Source organism: Eublepharis macularius, chromosome 12 (genome assembly GCF_028583425.1).
Source record: "Eublepharis macularius isolate TG4126 chromosome 12, MPM_Emac_v1.0, whole genome shotgun sequence".
In the NCBI taxonomy this organism is placed as follows: domain Eukaryota; kingdom Metazoa; phylum Chordata; class Lepidosauria; order Squamata; family Eublepharidae; genus Eublepharis; species Eublepharis macularius.
In genome coordinates this window covers 80219461-80239424 of record NC_072801.1, presented here as the reverse complement: position 1 = coordinate 80239424, position 19964 = coordinate 80219461, and the positions used below count along the sequence as shown (strand labels likewise).

Below are 19964 nucleotides of genomic sequence, written 5' to 3'. Positions count from 1 at the left end.
GGGAGAGGCCATCAGGTCAGCCCTGCAGCCCTGCTCCGTTGGGGGCTGGGCCAGGGGTCGGGGCAAAGCACCTGCCCTGAAGGCACAAGAGCCCTAGGGCAATCCGAGCAGGGCCTTCCTCTGCTCAAGCCCCTCTGCCAGCCAGGCGAGGCGGACCAGAGATCTGCCCGGCTATTGGCTATTTCTATTTCCTTTGTTTCTACCTGTCCCTCTTTGTTACGTTAATCTGTAGCAACTGGAGGCACAGGGCCTCAGAACAGGAAGGTGGTTTTCTGCTATCATGGCGGGTGAGCGCAGATACACCCCATCATCTACTGATTTATCTAATCCTTTCATAAATGTACTGTATAGTTAAAAAGCTATTATAACCTTCTGGGGCAACGAGTTCCACAGACTGACTTTCTTTTGCTCTTTCCCACCCTATTGTATGTTTCAGTGGCTAACACCAGGGCTTTTTTTCAGCGGGAACGCAGTGGAACGGAGTTCCGGCACCTCTTGAAAATGGTCACATGGCCGGTGGCCCCGCCCCCTGATCTCCAGACAGAGGGGAGCTTAGATTGCCCTCCGCACAGCAGCGCTGAGGGCAATCTAAACTCCCTTCTGTCTGGAGATCAGGGGGCGGGGCCACCGGCCATGTGACCATTTTCGCCGAGGGCAATTTGAACTGTTCCAGCTGGTGACATCATTGTGCGGTCCTGAGTTCCACCACTGAGTTCCACCACCTCTTTTCCCAGAAAAAAAGCCCTGGCTAACACTGATATTTTGTGAATATATTTCTTCTTTTACTCACACACACACACACACACACACAACTCATCATTAATTTACAATCCTCCATAAAACAGGAGTCCTTAAAGGCACCTTAAAGACCCGCCGTTTGTTCCTGCATGAGCTTTCATCAGTCAGAGCTCACTTCATCAGATGAGTGAACTGCTTGTCCAGATACATGTCTACTTAAAGCTACAAGCAATAGAAAAGGGGTGGGGGAACATAGCTTTAATGATAGCTGCCGTGGATGGACACTTTATGCGTCTGAGGAAGTGAGCTCTGACTCCTCGTGAAAGCTCATGCTAGAATAAATTTCACGAGTCTTGTCAGGTGTCGTCGGACTCCTCCCTTAACGATCCTTCCTTAACGATCCAGTCTCCACTGCATTTCTTTTTCCTCACAAGCCAAACATTCCCAGCAGTCGGACCCTTCGTGCAGAGAACTTTCAGGCTGTCATTCCTCAGCCAGCACCACTAAGCAGCTCAGCTCACCCCAGGACAATTTGGAGGGCAGTCTGCACAGGCTCAGAGGCAGTCCTCATCAGTGCTGAACACCACCACTGAAAAGCGGCTTAGGGGCGAAACTTCTTGTGAGCGCAAGGTTTGAGATGATGGCTACAGCTATTGTGTGAAGCCTGGCAGAGGTGGCACCCACCCTGCCGAGGCATATCGATTCAAGAATCTCTACAGACAAGTGTTTGGACTCCGAAATGCAAACAATCCCGTGCCAGGAAACCAGATCCCCTGGGCAGGTGAGAGGGGAAGGAAGGAAGCTCTTGGGGCTGCAGGAGGAGTGCAGTGAAGCGTCAGCCCGGGATTCGCTCTTGGGGCGCCCAGGCGTCACGGCTCCCAGTAGCTCCCCAATGCAAGGAGCGTCCGCCTTGAGCAATGAACCAACAAGAGCTTAATTTCTCCTGAACAGATCTCGCTCGGTGTCCTGGTGCCAGGCTCCTGGCTCTGCCCTGGGAAGTAACAAAAAAAGAGCTGTGCCTTGGGCACATGCCAGAAGCCATGTTCTGACTCCAAGGACCTGAGATTTAGAGGAAAGTGTTTCTCAGACAGATGGTAGAAGGCCAGTGCTTGATGCCTCAGCTCAGCCTGCCTGGAAGCACCAAGTTTCTCTCAGTGGAGCCTCCGCACCTTTTCAAAAATCAAGTGCTGCACCCTGGATTCTCCCAAGAAAGGATGGGATATGCAGATGGTCGCGTATTAAAAATCTGGACGCCAGAGTGCAAGGAGCATTCCTATTCCCATAGAAACATTAAATTGGAAGGGTCCCAAAAGGTCATCTAAAACTGCCTGCACGGTGCAGGGAATTCACACACACACACACCCCTCCCACGGACCCTTGCCCTATGCCCAGAGAAAGACGGACTCCAGGCCCGCCAGCCAATCTGGCCCGGAGGAAGGTTCCTTCCTGACCTCAAAGTGAGGACCAGCATTACCCCAGGCAGACCAGAAACAACAGGCCTTCCTGCCCTCCCGCTCACCATCTCCCTGCATTCATCCGGAGTCAGAGAAGCAGCCTGGCTGCCAGGTGGCCGTCCAGCCTCCGCTTACAAACCTCCAAGGAAGGAGAGCCCACCACCGCCCGAGGAAGCCTCTGTTCCACTGAGGGGCCGCTCTCACTGTCAGGAAGTTCTTCCTGATGTTTAGCCGAAAGCTCTTTTGCTTTAATTTTAGCTTGTTATTTCTGGTCCGACCCTCTGGGGCAAGAGAAAACACCTCTGGCTCAGTCCTCTCTGTGACAGCCCTTCAGATACTTGAAGAGGGCTATCCTATCACCTCTCAGTCGCCTCCTCTCCAGGCTGAACATAACACACTCCTTCAACCTTTCCTCATAGAACAAAACTTGGTCTCCAGACCCCTCATCATCTTGGTTGCCCTTTTTTGGACGCATTCCTGCTTGTCAACATTTTCCTTAAACTCTAGTGCCCAAAACTGAACACAGTACTCCAACGGAGGGCTAACCAGAGCAGAATAAAGTGACACCATCGCCTCATGTGATCTGGACACTATTCTACCGTTGATGCAATCTTAAATCACATCTGCCTTTTTAGCTGCTGCATCACACTGCTGACTCCTGTTCAGCGTATGGTCTACTAAGACCCCTAGATCCTTTTCATATGTACTACTGCCAAGACAAGTCTCCCCCATCCTATATGCCTTTGATTTTTCCTACCTAAATGCAGAACTTTACATTTATCTCTGTTGAAATTCATTTTTTCTTTTAGCCCAGTTTTCCAGCTTGTCAAGATCATTCTGTATCCTTCCTGACTCTTCTATTTGCAACACCTCCCAATTTAGTATCCTCTGCAAATTCAGTAAGCATTCCCTCTATTCCCTCATCTGAGTCTTTTATAAAGATGTTGAACAGCGCAGGACCGATCCCTGAAGCACGCCCCTTGTCACTCCTCTCCAAGAGGATGAGGGACCGTTAACTAACACTCTTCGGGTGCCATCCATCAACCGACAAATCCGTCTAACAGTAACAGGATCCAAACCCCAGGTCACCAACTTGTCAACCAGAAAGTGGGACCTTATCAAAAGCCTTACTGAAATCAAGATAAACTATTCTGCAGCATTCCCCTGATCCAATGAAGTAGTCACTCTCTCAAAAACGGAGATACGGAAAGTCCCGCATGACCTGTTGAGCAAGCCATGCTGGCCCCTAGTAATGTTTCTGTGTTTCTACGCCTGCCGCTTCCCGCTCTGTGGCCAGTTCCACATGGAAGTGAGGGGTGGTCTGCTCTGCCCCACCGGCTTGCCACCCTCCCATCTTCCTGTCCTTTGGCAGCCATTGCACTACTGAGCTCGGGCCTCAGTTTCTCAGTTGGGGGGAGGAGTGGAGATGGCCTTCTAGCCTGAGTGCTGGGGAAGGGGCGAGTGACCCCTTGGTGCTGTAGAACGGCCACCAGGCGCTGAGCGGGCCTGTCTGGAGGTGTCAGCACAAGTTTCCACTCAAGCTATTTTTACTGCAGCTTTCTCCCCTCCCCCCACTCCCTATTTTTGTGCATTAAACACACAACGGAGCCATGTGTGCATGTATATATTTAGGGAGAATGAAAACCTGGTCTGTGAGCCTGGGAACTGGGGGGGGGGGATGAGGCTGGCTCAGGAGGAGGGGGGGACTTTGTCAGGAGACCTTAAGCCGTGTTTTGTCTTTTTAAAGCAGACCCTCTCTCCTAGAGGCGCAGGGGGAAACACCGTTCCAAACCACCTTGCCAAGCCCAGATGCCCCATCTCACACCAAGCCTTTCTCCAGAAGGCAGGGCTTCAGGGCCCAGGCCAAGCCAGGAGGGGAGCCCCTCCCACTGTGTCAGTCTGGCTTGACCACCCCCTCGGCTGCCCAGAAGAGCCCCACACCCTGGCTCCTCAGTGGCATCTCCGCTCTCCCGCTGACCCGGTGCGCCTCCCAAACACAAATGGAAATCTCCCTCTAGCATTCCCCACTGAAGGCCACAGATTTGCCTGCTGGAAAAACAAACCGCCCCAATCTCTGCTTTTCCTTCCACTCCCTGCTTGAGCAGTATTTGCACAGGGATGCTGCAGAGATCTGCCTGTCGGCTCCAATCACATACCCGCCTCATCCGACAGAGGGTGGGAGCAGCACGTCTCCAGAGTCGCTGCTCAGTCCAAGTCGCCCCGCGTGTCTTTCTTGCTTCTCCACTGCTCACATCTGCCCCAACCACTCCCCAGTCCAATCCAGTGAACGCTGTCGAGAGCAGGAACGGGAGGCCCCCAGCCTTGCCAGTCCCTGCGCCGCTCCCAGTGCCCATGCAAGTCAGGAAGGCCCCCAAGACCTGCCTCGGCCCATCAGTCCCCTTTGCTGTGCTGCTGGCTGGTGCAGGCTCTGACCCCAAACCAGCCCACGACGCTCGCCAGGAGCACAAGCAGGAGCAGCATCACTCCAAAGGTGGAGAGAAAGGTTGGCACCCTGGGCAGAAGTGGGGGTCCTGTGCCCAGCTCCTGGATCTCCCCTCGAATCATGTAGAGCTCATCCAAAATGCTCATGAAGGTGCAGCAGTGGAACCACTGGTGGCTGTGGCCCCAGATGTCGAATTTGCCAGGGCTGAAGCGCTCGGGGATCTTGCTGACGTTGAAGATCCCAGAGGCCAGCAGCCAGAAGCAGTGGCGAAGGAAGAAGCGGCCGGTTCCTTGGCCTCCGCCAGCCCACCACAGCTTGTGGAAGACCGGGATGGAGACCACCACAAAGGGCAGCAAGAAGACCAGCGTGCGGATAAGGTAGCGGTAGCGTGGCCACTGGTGGCGGGTGCTGCAACAGGCCAGTGTACAGAAGAGGGCAATGAGGCAAGCTGTGGGCACATACAAGGCCTCGAACCATGTGCCCATTTGAGCCACCAAGGCAGAGAGCCAGCCAACGTCCTCCCTGCCCAGCCAAGTGCTGGAAGAGAGATTGGCAGCACCAGGCACCCGTGCTGGGGCGCCTGGCGGACGGATGTAGTAAAAGTAGGCCAAGGAGGAGCCCACGGTGTAGGCGCTGATGGTGCCGTAGTCGATGTAGAAGCAGATCTCGCGGATGGCCAGGGACATGGAGTTGAAGAGGTGCGCCATGCTGCTGGCTACCAGGAGGCCGCAGACGCCCAGGAAGTAGTTCCAGAGCGGGTAGTAGAAAGGGTCCAGCAGCTCCCGGGGCCCGGGCCCTTCGCTCCAGAACTGCTCCAGGAAGTGGAAGGCGAAGACGAAGACGGCCAGGAAGTGGGTCCAGAAGTTGCCCGTCTCGTTGGTGGGCTGGAAGGCCGAGAGCAGGCACTGGGCGAAGGTGGAGCCGGGGCAGCGGTAGCCGCTCAGGATGAAGCTCTCCGTCACGCTGGGGGGCACCTCGCTGGAGCGCAGCAGCGAGGCCCCCCGCCGGCGGGCCCCCCGCCGCATCTCCCGCCGCCTCCCGGGCCGCGCCCGGCCCCCGCGGCCCGCCGGCGGCTCGGTCGCTTCGGGGCTGGGAGCGATGCCGGGCGCAGAGCGAAGGGCCCCTCGGCCCGGCCCGATCGCGCCGCAGGAGGGAAACGCCGCCGCTTGGGCGGCGGGGAGGAGAACGGAGGGGGCGCGCCGCGGGTCGCTCGGCGGAGACCTGCCCGCGCTGCCGCCGCCGCCGCCGCCTTGGGCTCTCTCCCGGCCGGCCGCGCCTTCTGCACCGACGGGAGAGCAGGGGCCGCCGGGCCAGCGGGATGCGGGACGGCGCTGCGGCTGCGGGGCGCCGGCCGGAGATGCGCGGCCACCTGTCCCGGAGGGCGCTCCCCCCGCCCGGCCGCTGCAGGTGGCGCGCGGCGCCGCCCGAGGCCCCGCTCGCCGAGGGGCGCCGGGTCCAAGCCCCGCCCGAGGCTCGCCCGCGCCAATTGCGCCGGCCGCTCCGGTCCCGCCGCCGCCGCCGCGCGCGCGCTCCCGCCGCGGCCGAGAAGGGCCTCTGCGCAGGTGCGCGCGGCGCTGACGCGCGCCCGGCTTCTTGCGGCAGCCCCAGCGGGGACCGGCGCCTCGCTGCTCCGCGCCGCTGCCCGGCCGGCCTGGCCCTTCTACCCACAGGTCCGCCGCCGCCGCCGGCGGGGGGCTGGGGGGCGCTGCTGGAGCCAAGCGGGCAGGGCCCCGGGGGCCTTCGCCCCGCCGACCTTGCCGCTCCCGCGCCTGGGCCCGCGGAGACTTAGACCCGGCCGAAAAGGAAGGGGCGGCCGAGCCGTGCGGAGCGGAGCGGCCCACCTGCGCCTCCCCGGCTTGGCTGGCGGCCCGGCTGGCCTAGGGGTCGCGTCGGGACAGCGGCTGGTCGGTCTGCCTGCTGCCCCCCGTCCCCCGCCGCCGCCGCCTCCTTTTCCCGAGGCCGGCCGCAGCCACGAGGGGGCGCCCCAGACCAGCCTTTGGCCGGCCGGCCGGCGAGCGGCGGCAACCCGCGCTCTGCCCGGCCGCGGCTCTCCGGGCCTCGGGCGAAGGCTGGCTTCCGCGAGCTGCTGCCCGCCTCGCCCCGCCGCAGCACGCCAGCCAGGCAGCCGGGCCCCCTCGCAGCTGCTCCGGGCTCGCGAGCGGGGAGCGCCACGGGAAGGGCGGGCAGGACGCGGCAAGCGCCTCTGGAGAGGGCCGGACTCCGAAGGCCCGAGGGGGCCCCTCCCCTCCCCTCCCGCGCCCGCCGCCAGCCTTGAAGGGCGGCGCAGGCCCCGCTCTCGGGTCCCTCTGGCGAGCGGCTTCGGAGGCGAGCGGGGAGGCCCTCCACGGCGGCCCCCTCGAGCGGCCGGCAGCTGCCAGGCGCCCGGCCACGTGGAGGCCTCCCGCCCCTCCACCCCCGCGCCTGCGTCAGCAGCCCCGAGCGGCCGGGCGGCTTCGCTGCGGAGCAAGGAGGCTCGGGCAGGCCCGGAAAGCTCCGCGGGACCGGGGGAGGGGGGCGCCCCCCTCTCGGCACCCACCCAGGGACTTGCGTCCCCCTTTCTCCCCTGGGCACTGCTAGCCCAGCGCTTCCTGGCAGCACCCGGGTTCCTGGGCCAGCCGCGCCCCCAAGGAGCCCCCCCCGCCCGCCCCCGCCCCGAGCCTGCGGAGTTCTGGGCAGGCGCTGAAGGGGGGGCCACCAACCGGCAAGCCCAGGGCCTGGCATGAAGGGCTGTGCCATGCTCCGGAATGTGCTGTGGCGATGGTCCCCCCCCCCCCCCGCCGCCGCTTTGGTGCTTTCCATGTTCCATGCACGGCTGTGGACAGAAGAGCTGAAGGAAGGGGTGTGGGAGTGGGCGGGCCCCGGGCAAGAGCACAAGGAGACAGCTGCAAGCAAATGAGCACAAGGAGTGGGCAGCAGGGCCTCCCCCTTTTATTGGATATAGTGAGGCGGCTCCAGCTGGGCGTGGGTGCCAGAAGCCCCTCTTCAGGGCTGCTGTGTCCGGAAGTTGGCAGGCCAGCAGGCCCAACGGAAAGGCGAGCTCAGGTCCGGTTCCTGGCCGCAGGGGCAGCACAAGGGCGTTTGCTGATGTTGGTGAGGATCTGGTGCTGCTGCTGCTGTCGGAAAGGACTCACAAAGCTGCTGGGCAGAAGGAGCCCCACTCCATCGGCATCCACCTTGCCCATGAAGATGTAGCTGCCGCCTGCAAGGGACGAGACACACAATGCTCCAGGGAGGCCAGCGAGAGGCACTGTGGCTCTCGCCACAGGAGCCGCAGCCGGCCACCAAGACCCTGCCTCACACAGTCACTGGAGGCTGGAAGCAGAGGCCGGGGAGACCCTCCCAGGCCAGCCCGAGCAGCTCCAGGGCCTCAGCCTGCTCCAAGGCTGCTTCAGCGCCTGCCCCATTGGGCCCTTTGCCTCCCCATTTGCCCCCTCCCACCCACCAGAGTGCGTCAGATTCTCTGGCTAATTTCCTCTGGGGGAGGATAAGTTGGACTCTGGAGAAACCTTGGACCCGCAGCCAACCCGCTGGGGGCTTCTGCAGCCCCTTTAGTACCCCAAGAATTTGGGCAAAAGAGCGACCAAGAGGCCTGTGGAGGAGACCAAGAGCACTACGGGACCTGCACAGAATGGAGGGGGGCTCCGAGGGGGCCTGCTCAGCACTCACCTTTCTTGAAGATGGGGCACTGCCTGCAGGGCACTTCCAGGCGGAGGGTGGCATCGCTTCCTGTGGGAGGGAGGCTAAGGGCACCCGCCTTGTACGTGTTGATGAGTGTCACGGTGGCAGTGACTCTGTCCCCGGCGCCTCGCACGGCCGTTTTCACGGTGCCTGTGAGCACTGTGCAAGTGGAGAGAAGAGGGGTGCGTGAAGTCGCCATCTGCAACAGCCAAAGCTGCAAAGGAAGCTGGGGGGACGGGCAGGGGGGGGAGCTCCCTCGGGAAAGCCAGACCTGAAGCAGGTGCTGGCGGTGCAGTTCTTCTGGTGGCTCTTGGCAGAACTGAGGGGTGGGGGTGCACTTTCATGCCAGCAAGTCTACCCTAAGGCTCTCAAAACAGCCCCCCGCCACGCACATGCCCCCTGCACATCGGTGCACCCAAACATCTTACCAAAATCACTGGCGCAGAAATTGCTCTGGAGAGTTCCTGTCCGGCGGCATCTCTGAGGGCACGCGATGTCGCCTGGGGGCAGCGAGAGAGGGAGGGGCAGAGTCATTACCCCTTTCAGCCCCCCCCCCCACCGCCTGGTTCCTTGTTTCCTGGAGAGCCCCCCGCCCCTCTCCCTCTAAAGCGTACTTGGGTGCTCTGCACATGCTCAGGGGCCCCCTCTCTACGGTGCCAGGACCACCAGGGTGCCCCGTCTCCTGTGACATCCCAGCCCCGTCTCCGCTAGCTGGGCACTGCCGGTGCCCCCCATCGAGCTCCTTACTGGGGCTTGTTGCTGTGGGCACCGCAGCGCCAGGTTGAGGTTTCGGCTTTGGGACTGATGCCGGTTTGGGAGGCCCTGCCGGCTTGCTGGCAGGTTTGGGCTTTGATGGGACAGGTTTGCTTCCCGGCTGAGTTGGCCGGGTGCCTGGGAAGACGCGGCTTGGGGGCCTGGAAACCGCTTTGTCCTCCAGCTCGTTGCGGCTGTGCACCGAGTAAGAAGCAGAGAAGCCGTCAGCCGTGACACTGAGATCCGAGACAAACTGGACCAGCAGCTCGTTGCCGTCAGAGTAGACCGGGCTGAAGAGAGAAGGAGGAATGAAGAGACTCCCCCACCTCTGGAGACCACCTTAAAGCACTTGAACTGTCAGGGCTTTCAAATCTCTTAATGGCCCGAGGAGGTGTGAAGTCTCCTCCCCTGTTTAGGCGCCCTGATGAAGAAGCACAAGCTTGCCAAACCTCGGCTGCTTGTCCAGTGCAAAGCTCCTTGCAAGACCATCTCTTCTGCCTGTTAATTTCCTCCAAGCACCTCAGGGGCTAGAATTTAACTGTTTTGTTCACATCACTGAAAACCAATATAAATATCAGATTTTCCTGGATCAGTTTCTCATTATGAACCAAGAAGGGAGGGCTGAAGCCGCCTTCCAGAGCGGGCAGGAAGTCCACCACAAGCTGCGTTTGGGCCCTCAAAAGTGCCGTCATACCTGGGGGAAGCGTCCCCACAGAACTTGCCAATTCGCCGCGAGTCGTCCTGGTCACCCCCATTGAAAACTGCAACGTAGTCATAGCGGCAGTATGTGTCCGGCTCCACATCAAATTTCCCAAAGGTCAATGCAATCACCTAGGCGATAAAAAGAGCAGGCATCAAATGCCCGCCCCTCTGCAATGCATTCGCCAAAAGCCTTTGGGACATGAGGGAGGGTGAAAGGGGTTTCGAGGGACTGGGGGCAAGGGGTGGGGAGGCAATGCTAAGGGGCCAGGGCTGGGCGGGCTCCAAATCTCCCTCCCGCTTGCTAGGTCACCTTGTCCTTGGGGGCAATGACGTGCCAGGAGCAACTGATGCCAGGGGGATAGTCACTCTCAGGCCAGTTGGGGGTTTTGAGGGTGCCCTGGGGCTTCTCCAGTTTTCCGCCACAGAACTGGTTCTCTGCAAAAATTAATAAATAGAGTGAAAGTGGAGTCAGAGCCGGAGGAATCAACCAAGAGACCCCAGGAAAGAATTCATGTGGGCAAGCCCCTGAGCCACCCTTGCAAATGCTGCTGCGTCAAAGAGAAAAGGAGGCCGGTGTCTGTATACAAGGAACTGTTTGCGGGGGGAGGATGTCTGCCAGGGCAATGCATGCCCCCTGGCCTCCGGGCTGCTCGCTCTCACATCCCCAAGAAGGCAGAGAGGGGAGAGCTGGGTCGCCATCTTGTTGCAGTGTCGGTTCAAAAGAAGAGGTGTGTGCAATTGATCACATGCCCCTTGTGGCAAATGTTCTGCCGGCCTGCCTTCCCACGTGCACATGAGCACAGAGAACTAGACCCTGGAAACTTCCACACAAACGCCTCCGTTCCCGTGCAAGCGGTTGCCACCACACGTCCACGTGCAAGCTGGGAAATGGCTGCATGCTCTGCATGCACAAGCGTGCAACTCTTTTTCACTGTGGTCTTGCATTCCAGCTAAAGCTTTTTTAGAATGGAGATCTCCAGGCCAAACACTTCTTCAGTTTTGTTCTCATAAACCAGGCCTGTTGTGTGGCGGTGAGGGACTGGGCAGCTGTCAGGGCTCCCCCCCGCTGCTCACTAGTGAAAAGCCCCAAGCCAGTAACTGGAAGGGAAAGGCAGGGAAGGAAGGGGTGGGGCACTGGCAGAGCCAATGGGTGAATCTTGTTTGGCCCGCAAACCACGGGGGAGGGGCGATGAGCAGCTGGGGGAGGCCCCCAAGGGGGAAGAATCCTGCCCAGCAAAGCAGCAATTTGGGAGACCGCAGAATTCTTGCTAATGATGGGTTACAAGGAAAGAGAGATTTAGAGGATCCAGCACTGAAGTGTCCAGCTTGGACCTGCTGGGGGACCAAGGGCAGGCAGGACAGGCCTGGCCCAGAAGGGAGGGGATCTCTGGAGGCAGTGGCCAGCAGGCCAGCTGGCATCCCAGCTTTGCCCCACAGTCCCTTCCACCTACACTGGCAATGGTTCGCTCCCAGCGGAGCTCCCAAGCCCCTCCACACACACACACACACACACACACCCCACATTCAGAGCAACAGCTGGGCCTCCTTCAGGACCACCCCCTCCCCCAAGCTTACAGAGTCCTGGCCTTCCCCCCTAGACCTTGCCAGGAGACACGGGTCCTGCACGAAAGTGTGGCAAGTCCCTTGGGGTCTCAGCCTCCCTCCCCAATGGTCCCATAGCCCCCAGGAATTGAGAGCCAGTTTGGTGTAGTGGATAAGAGCAGCAGGACTGTAATCTGGAGAACCGGGTTTGATTCCCCTCTCCTCTGCCTGAAGCCAGCTGGGCGACCTTGGGCCAGTCACAGCTTCTCAGAGCTCTCTCAGCCCCACCCACCTCACAGGGCGATTGTTGTGGGGATAGTAATAATACACTTTATAAACAGCTCTCAGTGGGTGTTAAGTTGTTGGATGTTGTTATTCATCTTTGTGATGGGCCGCCTGCTTCCTTTGTCCCAGCGGGCACTCGAGAAAAAGGCCTGTACATTGCGGTTTGGCGTGGCGGCAGCAAGCAAGCGGCATGTGATGGGGTGGGGCCACTTGCCACCCCACCTTCCCCTCCATTTTAGGCTTCAGGCAGCAGGGCTTCAGGGAGCACCAACATCGCCGGAGTTGCAGATCCCGGAACTTGAGCACGGATGCCAGACCTCCTGTCCCAAGTACTGACAGGGGAGGGGTTCTCCTTAAGGGGTCGAGCTGAATTTTCCCACTTCCTACACCAGGGACTTGATTTTATGCAATTATATGGGAGGGAGGAAATCATGGGAGTTTCTTGTGACACTTATAAAGCCAGTCTCAGGGAACTGGACTATTCCAGAAAGAGACGGAACGTGCCAACGGCTGTTTGGTGAGAGATTCCAAAACCTTCCTGCCCCAGAACGGAATTGCTGGCTTATCAATTAAGTAGGCTTGGTATTAACATCTTTCCAGAATTCACAGACCAGCTACGTTTGGTCAGGTGTTGAGTCACTTGGGGGCAAAGAGGGAAACTGTTTTGAACACGTGTAGCCATCAAGACCTTCCGAATTACTTGAGTTCAAACCTTATTTCAAAGCTACTTAATAGGAAAAGAGCCCATGGAACTGAGCAGGTCCGTCCCCCCCGCATTCCCTTCTCCCCTGGCAAAGGTGCTGAAGGGACATTGGGCATTTTGGAACGGGGGGGGGGGGCTGAGAGCCTAAAGCCAGGCTCTGTAGCCTCAACAGGAAGCCCCCTTACCATTGACATGAGGAAGTCCCCCACTGTACCACACCAGGAAACCTCGCCCGGCGGTCCCCTCATCCGACACCATCTGCAGCATCATGCGGTTGCTGGTGGAGAGGATGGCTCCTGGGCGGAAGGTGCCACAGAAACGGCCCAGGCGCTGCCCCTCTGCTGCCAGGTGCCCATTGTACACATCCAGGTAGTCATAGCGACAAACAGGGTCTGGCTCCACGTCGAACACCCTGAAGGACAGCATCACCACCTGGCCCTCTGGCACCTGGGGAGCAAGCAGGCCAGAGGCCTGGTGAGGACCAGCAGCCCAGGAAGAGAAGCCGCCAGGACTCAGCCCCTCTCGGGATAATTTGCGGAGCCCCCGTGTCACCCTCCTCTGATTTTTGCAATAAACACCCCACCCCTCTCCTCCGACTGTGGATAACATTATCTTGGGGTGAGCAGGGGGGCCCCTCCCATGCAGCCTTATCCCTTCCCTGCGACCCTGCTCCTCTGGGGAAGACTGGCAAGGGATTCACTGAGGCCCCCCCCCCCCCGTGATGCAGCAACCGCACCCGTGGCCCCAGGCCAGAGTGCTCCTGAGCAAGCACAGAGTGCTTTCTTTTGCGGTGCCAAGCAGCCGGCAGCCCTTTGGCCGCGCTTTCCTGGACTCGCCCAGCCCTGGCGCTGCTCCAGGCCCCGAGGCCCGTGCAGGCCGCCAGTTACCGTAATGGTCCAGGTGCATCTCTTGCTGGCGGGATAGTGGCTGGGGAAGCCCTCGCTGGCGATGTAGCCGGTGTCGCCGGTGTAGTCGCCCCCGCAGAGGAAGACAGGCCTGGGCGGACAGACAGAGAGAGGGCTGCGTGGCCAGGGCGTCCCGGGAGCCTCGCCGGAGAGGGGGGCTCGGGCCGTAGCGCTCGCTTGGCGCCGGGCAGGGAGGTCTCCGGGAGAGCAGCCGCCCGGGAAAGCAGCGGCCTCGGGGCTGGCCGGGCCTTCCCTCTCCCTCCCTGCAGCGCCGGACGCCTTTCGCAAGAATTCCCGGAATCCGCTTGGCGCGCCTCGCTCCTGGCAGCCGCGCAGCCTCCCGCCTAAGCCCTTCCAGATGCGACGGGCGCGGGGGCGAGAACTGCCACCGCCGCACAAACCGGAGCGGGCGCGGCTGCTCGGCTCGGGCCTCGGCTGGGCGCCCGACGGACGCGCGGGCAGGCGGCTGCCGTCGGGGCGGGGCGGGGGGGGGGGAGTACCTGGAGTGGTTGCCGGCGGGGGCTGCCGTGGGGTTCTGCGCGGGGCTGGGCTGCAGGAGCGAGAGCAGCACCAGGGGGGCCAGGGCGGCCGGCCCCATCGCGGCGCTGCGCCGGGCTGGGCTGGACGGGGCGGACGAGGAGCCGGGCTCCGAGCTGCTCCTGCCGCGCCGCGCAGAACGTCAAAGGCAACTGGAGGCGCCCGAGCGAAGAGGCGGGCGGGAGGCAGCTGCTTCCAAGGGGGCCGGGCCGGGCCGCCGGAGTCTGCGGTCCGCCGCGGGCGGGGCTCCTCCGAACACGTGCAGAGCGCGAGGGCTGCCGCCTCCTCCGGCGCCCCTCCCGCAGCCCTGGGGAAGGCCGGCCCGACGCCTCCGCTCGCCGGCATCCCGCAGCACCGAGGGGCCGGGAGCAACCGAGAAAGTTGGGCGGGTGGCAGGGTTGCGACCTCCAGATCGGGGAATTCCTGGAGCTTGGGGAGGGCAATGCCACACAGTCCTCTCCCCAAAGCAGCCCCTTTCGCTAGGGGGACTGATCTTTGTAGCCTGGAGGTCAGCTACAATTCCGGGAGATATCCCGCCGCCGCCTGGCGGTTGGCAACTTTAGTGGGTGGCATACATCGTCGCATGGCGAATAACATCAGAAATGTAATAAATAATAACTAACATGGGAAGAGCAGGAGCGCAAGTGCCCGCCCTCGTGCTAAGCGGCTCTTTCTTCTTCGGGACAAGGAGCGCGAACTGCGCCCCGCCACCCACGTCCGCCCCCCCGTGGGCGCGCTGGTTGCGCCTGGCCGCAGAGCCCCTCCCGTCCCGCCGGGCAGTCGCAAGCGGGAGGGGGCGGCGCCCCACCAGGAGGCCCGGGGCGGGGGAGGGGGGCGCTCCCACTCCCCCGGCTTCCCGCAAAGGATGCCCGACCGAAGGCTTCAGGCGGGCTCCTGACTCGGGGAGGAGGCTGCGCTGCCGGGAAGCGGCCGCACTCAGAGGGCGCGCCAGCCCAGAGCTGGGGCCCGCAGACTTCGCCCCTCGGAGCGAGCCTCGCTGTCGCGCCGGGGACGCGCCTCCCGGGTCGTTCGACGTCGCGTAACGTGTCAGTCTCAGACTCGCCACCTCAGCGTTTCTCCAGCTCTGCTCGGTTCCTGCGGGCTGCACCCCCTGCGCGTTTGCACCGATGCGCCCAACTGCGCGGCTCCCGGAAATGTCCTTGACATTGACGGCGCTGCCGCCGGCCCTGCGGGAGCAGCGGACCCGAAAGAGCGCGGCCCCCGATCGGGCTCAGCCCACGGCGCCTTTCGAGAGGCGGGGCTCGCACGGCAGGCGCTCGGTCTGCGAGAAGGGCTCGCGCCGATCACGGGGCGCATGACGGGCGGCGGAGCGCGGCCAATCGGGGCCAGCCGCTCTCGGTCGACCTCCCCGGCAGCGCTAAGGGGGCGAGAACAGAGGCCGCCCTCCGCCTCTGAGCACGCGCAGAGCGCCACCCCCGCCGAGGGCTTCCCTGGCCGGCCAAAGCGAGGCCTCGAGGGACCCCCGCGCATCCCTTCGTGGGCGCGGCGAGCAAGCGGATCCCCCCGCCCCGCCCCGCCCCGCCCCGCCCCAGGAAGACAGCGCAGCGGGGAGCGAGGCAGAAGTCACCTTTATTCGACAGGATCCTGCAGGCGCCGCGACCCGGCAGGGGGCGGGCCAGGCACCATGTCTCCCCCCCCCCCCCACACACACACACCACGGGATCCCAAAGCGCCCCGAAAAGCACGTGCGAAGGCACAACAGGCTGGTCCCCCTCCCGGGCCAGGGCTAGTTGCCAGCCTCCAGGTGGGCCCTGGAGCACGCCCAGCGCTGCAACTGGTCTCCAGGCGCAAGTGAGCGGCGCGCCCGGCCAGGAGACCAGCTGCGAGGGGCGGGGCTCCCAGGCATCACCGCCCCCCCCCCCCGAGCTGGCAACTCTCGCTGAGGCTCACTCAGGTCTGCAGGAACTCCTGGGGGGGGGCTCGCCGCAGCCCACCCTGGAGAGATGCGGCTGCAAGAGCAGGACCCCCCCCCTCCCGCCAGTCTCCCCGAGCCCCCATCCCAGGCACTGCTGGTGAAAGCAGACAGCTACTACCCCCCCCCCCCGACCTGCCCCCTGCAGCAGAGGAAGCCCTACACCAAGATGCTCCCCGGGGGCTCCCGGAGTTGCCTGCACCACCGCCTGTCACTCCGGGGGGGGGGGCGGGGGGGGGCGTGGATTTTGCTGATCTTCTGGGCACTGGAAGGCCCCCCCTGCCTTGCTCCGCTCGGCTGCACCGTTGCTGCTCCGTGCTCCCCACTGAAAGACCAGGTCTGGGTCCAGAATCACCCTGCAGATCCCTCTAGATTCTCAGGGTATGAACTTTTGACAGTCGAAGCTTCCTTTCCTTTGCAAGATCCCTTCCAAAGGAGAAGCAGGCAGGGTTTCATCCAGCCAGAAGGTGGGATATTAAGGAAGGGTGGGAGGTATTCACAGCAGTCACTCCTTTCATCAGTTGAACAGCTCGGCACAGCCAGAGCATCCCAAGGGAGTGGGAGGCAAACCTCCTCTTGCCCACAGGCAGCCCCCCCCCACTTGAAACAACCCCTCACTCACACCAACGCACTCCCCACACGGCCAGGCACTCTGGGACCAGGGCCTGCAATAAACCCAGGTGCCCACTCGCCCCCCACCCCCACCCCGTGCCCACTCCCACACCACCATCACTGGCCCTAACAGCACCAGCGATACCCGCTCGGGCTCCTTCACGTGTCCCTCTTCCAACGTGAGGTATGCCATCAGGCGTCAGCAGTGCCCTCCCACTCTCTGTATTGGACAAGCAGGCCAGCCCCTTCGCGGAAGACCAAACGGACACAAATCTGCTATCAAAAGTCACAACGTTCAAAGACCAGTGTGTGTGTGTGTGGGGGGGGGGATTCAATCTGCTAGGACATGCCATCGCTGACCTAAGAGTAGCAGTTCTCAGGCAGAAAAAAAAACCAAAGGAAAATCACAAAGTCAGATTGTGGAAACGGAGTTTATTTGCAAATGCAAAACAATGGACACCCCCCCACCCCCTGGGCTTAATAGGAAAATAGGATTTATTTCACACTACAGATGCCAATTTCCTGCTTTTCACATCCCCAACTCTATCAAGCTCATTACAGTATTATATTATACCTTACGCCCTTACTCTAAATATTCCTTCCACTTTCTGGCTGGATAAAACCCTTCGTATGTCCACTTCTAAATGTATCTGAAGAAGGGAGCTGTGACTCTCAGAAGTTCATACCCCTTTAAGATGCTACTGGACCCAAATCTTGTTTTTCTACAGCAGACCAACATAGATACCCACCTGAAACTACCAGTGGACAGGCAAGCAGGAAGCCGTGGTGTCCAGCCGAAACCCCAGCAAGGAAAGAAGTTCATGCCTCCCCCCGGGCTGGATCGTCCTAACCAAGACTGCAGGCAAGACAGAGCAGTGCGGGGTGTGTGTGTGTGTGTTGCTCCCCAGCAGTTATAGCCTCTTCCCCCCACCCTCCTAGAGAGGATCACCTGAAGCCCTCACCGCCGCCGTCCCAGTTCCCTACTGCTGGCTTCTATTCCTGGCCTTTCTCCCTCGCACTTCCACAACCTACTAAATGCTTTGTACAGCCCTTCCCTCTTTAGCCCCCCCCCCATTTCTCCAGCCTCCTTCCTATTTCCCTCATCACAAAGGCCCCTGCTCCTCCTCCTGCCACCACAAGGCTCCCCCCTCCCCTCAAGGCCTCCTGCATTTCCTACTCTAGTATCTTTGGCATCCCCACAAATAGTCCCTCCTCCTTCCACTGCCCCCTCCCAAACCACCCAGCAGGCTCCACTCCCCCTCACCCACCACCTCCTCATGCCCCAAATCTCCCCCCCCCCCGCCCTATCACAACAAGTATTTTAGGTGGAGAGGCTCAAGTCCAACAGCAGCTGCCCCTCACTCAGGCTGGGCCGGGCGGGGCGGGGGGAATCCGGGGCCCCTCCTTCCCCTTTCCTTCCAGCCTCAGCATCACCCGCCCCCCCCCGCCCCCCATTACACAGTGCTTTCACGCTGTTCCTGCTGCAGGTTCGGCGCTGATCTCTGCCGGCGCATGCGTGGTGGGGTGCTGCTGCCAGGGTTGCTAGGCCGGTGCTGGGGGTACGGCTGGTGCTGCAGGGGGTAGAAGGTGTGCTTGCGGGCTTGGCAACGCTCTTGGCCCTGCGCTCGCCTGCCTCGATGCCCGCCTTCCAGGGAGTTGCGCCGGGCAGGGCGGGCCGTGCGTTGACGCGGAGGCTGAGGGCTCCCTTGGCAGGCAGGCGGGGGGGCCTCCTCGCTGGCCGCAGTCGCCTTCTCCCCACTGCCACCCCCCACCATGAAGGCGGAGTTGGGCCCCCAGGAGTAGCGGTGCTGGGGGTTGCTCTTGAAGGGGAAGCGCAGCTTGCAGTCCTGGGGGGGGATGAACTTGCCAGGAGCTGCGTTGTGCGGCTGGGTGCGGCGCAGGGCCCGACTAAGCTGCTGCTGCTGCTGCAGATTCTGGAGCCGGGCTTGCTCCTGCCGAAGCCAGCGGAGGCGCCCCCGCCGGAAGGCAGGGTCCTTCTCCATCAGGCGGGAGACCCGGTCGTAGGAAGAAGCCGCCTCCGCCTCCTCCTGGCTGCCGGGCTGTTCCTTTGCTTCCCTGTCTGCTACCAGGCCTTCTGCAAGCAGCAAGGAGCCCCACTCGTTCTCTAGGTCTTCATCCTCCTGCAGTGAAGGGGGCAGAGAAAGAGGCACTTGCAGTCTAGTCTGTTCTGTCCCCCCCCCTTTGCAGCCTCCTCCCCGATCCCTACCCTCAGCTCCATGATACTCTGGGGAAGGGGCCGTGGGGAAGGGGCCGTTTCCCAGATGAGCCATGCGAGTGCATGGAGCGGGTGGGAGGGGAGCAAATGAACCCCTTTGCACCCAGGGAACAACTCTGGTCTCTCTCTCTCTCTCTCACACACACACACACACACACACACACACACCAATACTGCATCCCCATCCTGTGTGCATGTCATTTACACACTGCAGAACACAGGTCTTTGCATGCAGAGCGTGCGAGTCCTTGCCCCAGAAACTGGGTCGAAGGGGAAGCTGCTCTCGGTCACCTGAAGCGCCAGCATGTCCGAGTCAGAGCGAACGACCAGGACAAGGGCTCAGGTCTGCTTCTGTGGGGTTTAAGCGACGCATTCCCTCTGCTTTACCCCACCCCCATCTGCAAAACATGAACTAGGGTCACCTCCCTTCAAACGCTCAAGCAGGGAGCAAAATCACAAGAGGCTCTTGAGGTGGAAAGACACGCAAATCTGCTCTGCAGCCAGAGGACTGCAATTGTCTTTCATTCCCATTCAGTCTGAAGCCAGAGAGGGTGCAAGACGGAAGTGCGCTGTAGTCCCCCGCACGGCACGGGGCCACGGTGAGGCATCACGGAGGGCAGCTCACCTGGGCAGAGATGGGTATAACGCGCTCCATCTTGACCACACGATCTCGCAGGGAACGGATCTCTTCGTCCTTCATGTTGTTTTGGATTTTCACCTCTTGAAGGATATCGGTCAGCTTGTCGATGTGAGCTCGGAGGTCTTCGACATCACTGCCGGGGGTGCTGGCTCGGCCATCGGAGGCCCCACCCCCAGTGCCGCTGCTGCCAGCAGTGCCATCAGCCTCACCCACCCCAACAGTGTCCCACACGTCCCGGGCCACGGCCCGCCAACTGTCCCGTTCATTGGGGTCACGTTTCCCATAGAGGCGGCAAAGCTCCTTCATCTTGACGATGCTCATGGCTTCGATCTCTTGGCGGGAGTGGCGGAAGTCATTGAGCGCCACCTCGTAGCAGATCTCCTTGACGGCCTGCATTTTGAGGTCGGCCAGCGTCAGCCAGCGGGGGTCCTTGGCCACTCGTCGGCGCTGCGGGATCTGGTACACACGCAATGGCTCCCGCTTCTTGCCTGAGCTCGGCAGGCCACACCGGCGCACAATGGTTTGCACTTTGGTGGCTGGGAGCTTTTCCCTCAGCGAGGAAATGAGCCGCCAACTCTCCTCACACGAGCGCTTGTCCGAGTCGTCACCGCTGTCAGAGTCTGCATACTGCCAGGGAGGGAAAGGGCAGGGCTGGACGGAGGGCAGATTCCCCCCCGCCACCCCCCCCCACCACAACACAGCCTCACTCAGAGGCAGCCACCCTCAGGGGGCAACACAAAAGGGAGAGGTTTCGGTCCCGCGCCTGCAAGGGTCTCTGAGCAGGGCACGGGGATCCATCCTGA

At 61.5% G+C, this 19964-nt stretch overlaps 2 protein-coding genes across 5 annotated transcripts in view; both read right to left on the bottom strand.

The window, feature by feature from the left end:
- Positions 1 to 7528: 7528 nt before the first annotated feature.
- On the bottom strand, positions 7529 to 13901 carry PCOLCE (procollagen C-endopeptidase enhancer). The gene is made up of 9 exons (XM_054995156.1): positions 13704 to 13901; positions 13186 to 13294; positions 12484 to 12745; positions 10079 to 10203; positions 9761 to 9897; positions 9061 to 9356; positions 8742 to 8813; positions 8302 to 8472; positions 7529 to 7834 (listed from the first exon to the last, which is right to left on the bottom strand). The coding sequence occupies exons 1-9, from the start codon at positions 13799 to 13801 to the stop codon at positions 7674 to 7676; spliced, it is 1431 nt and encodes a 476-aa protein (XP_054851131.1). The 5' UTR covers positions 13802 to 13901; the 3' UTR covers positions 7529 to 7673.
- A 2796-nt stretch (positions 13902 to 16697) lies between these two features.
- KIF1C (kinesin family member 1C) overlaps positions 16698 to 19964 on the bottom strand; it is a 41655-nt gene continuing 38388 nt past the window's right edge. For all 4 annotated transcript variants that reach the window (XM_054995102.1, XM_054995104.1, XM_054995105.1 and 1 more), the window contains exons 22-23: positions 19147 to 19788; positions 16698 to 18426 (exon numbers count right to left, since the gene is read on the bottom strand). In XM_054995102.1, coding sequence (XP_054851077.1) covers positions 17740 to 18426; positions 19147 to 19788 — 1329 coding nt within the window. In that variant the 3' untranslated portion in view covers positions 16698 to 17739. The remainder of the gene's footprint in view (positions 18427 to 19146; positions 19789 to 19964) is intronic.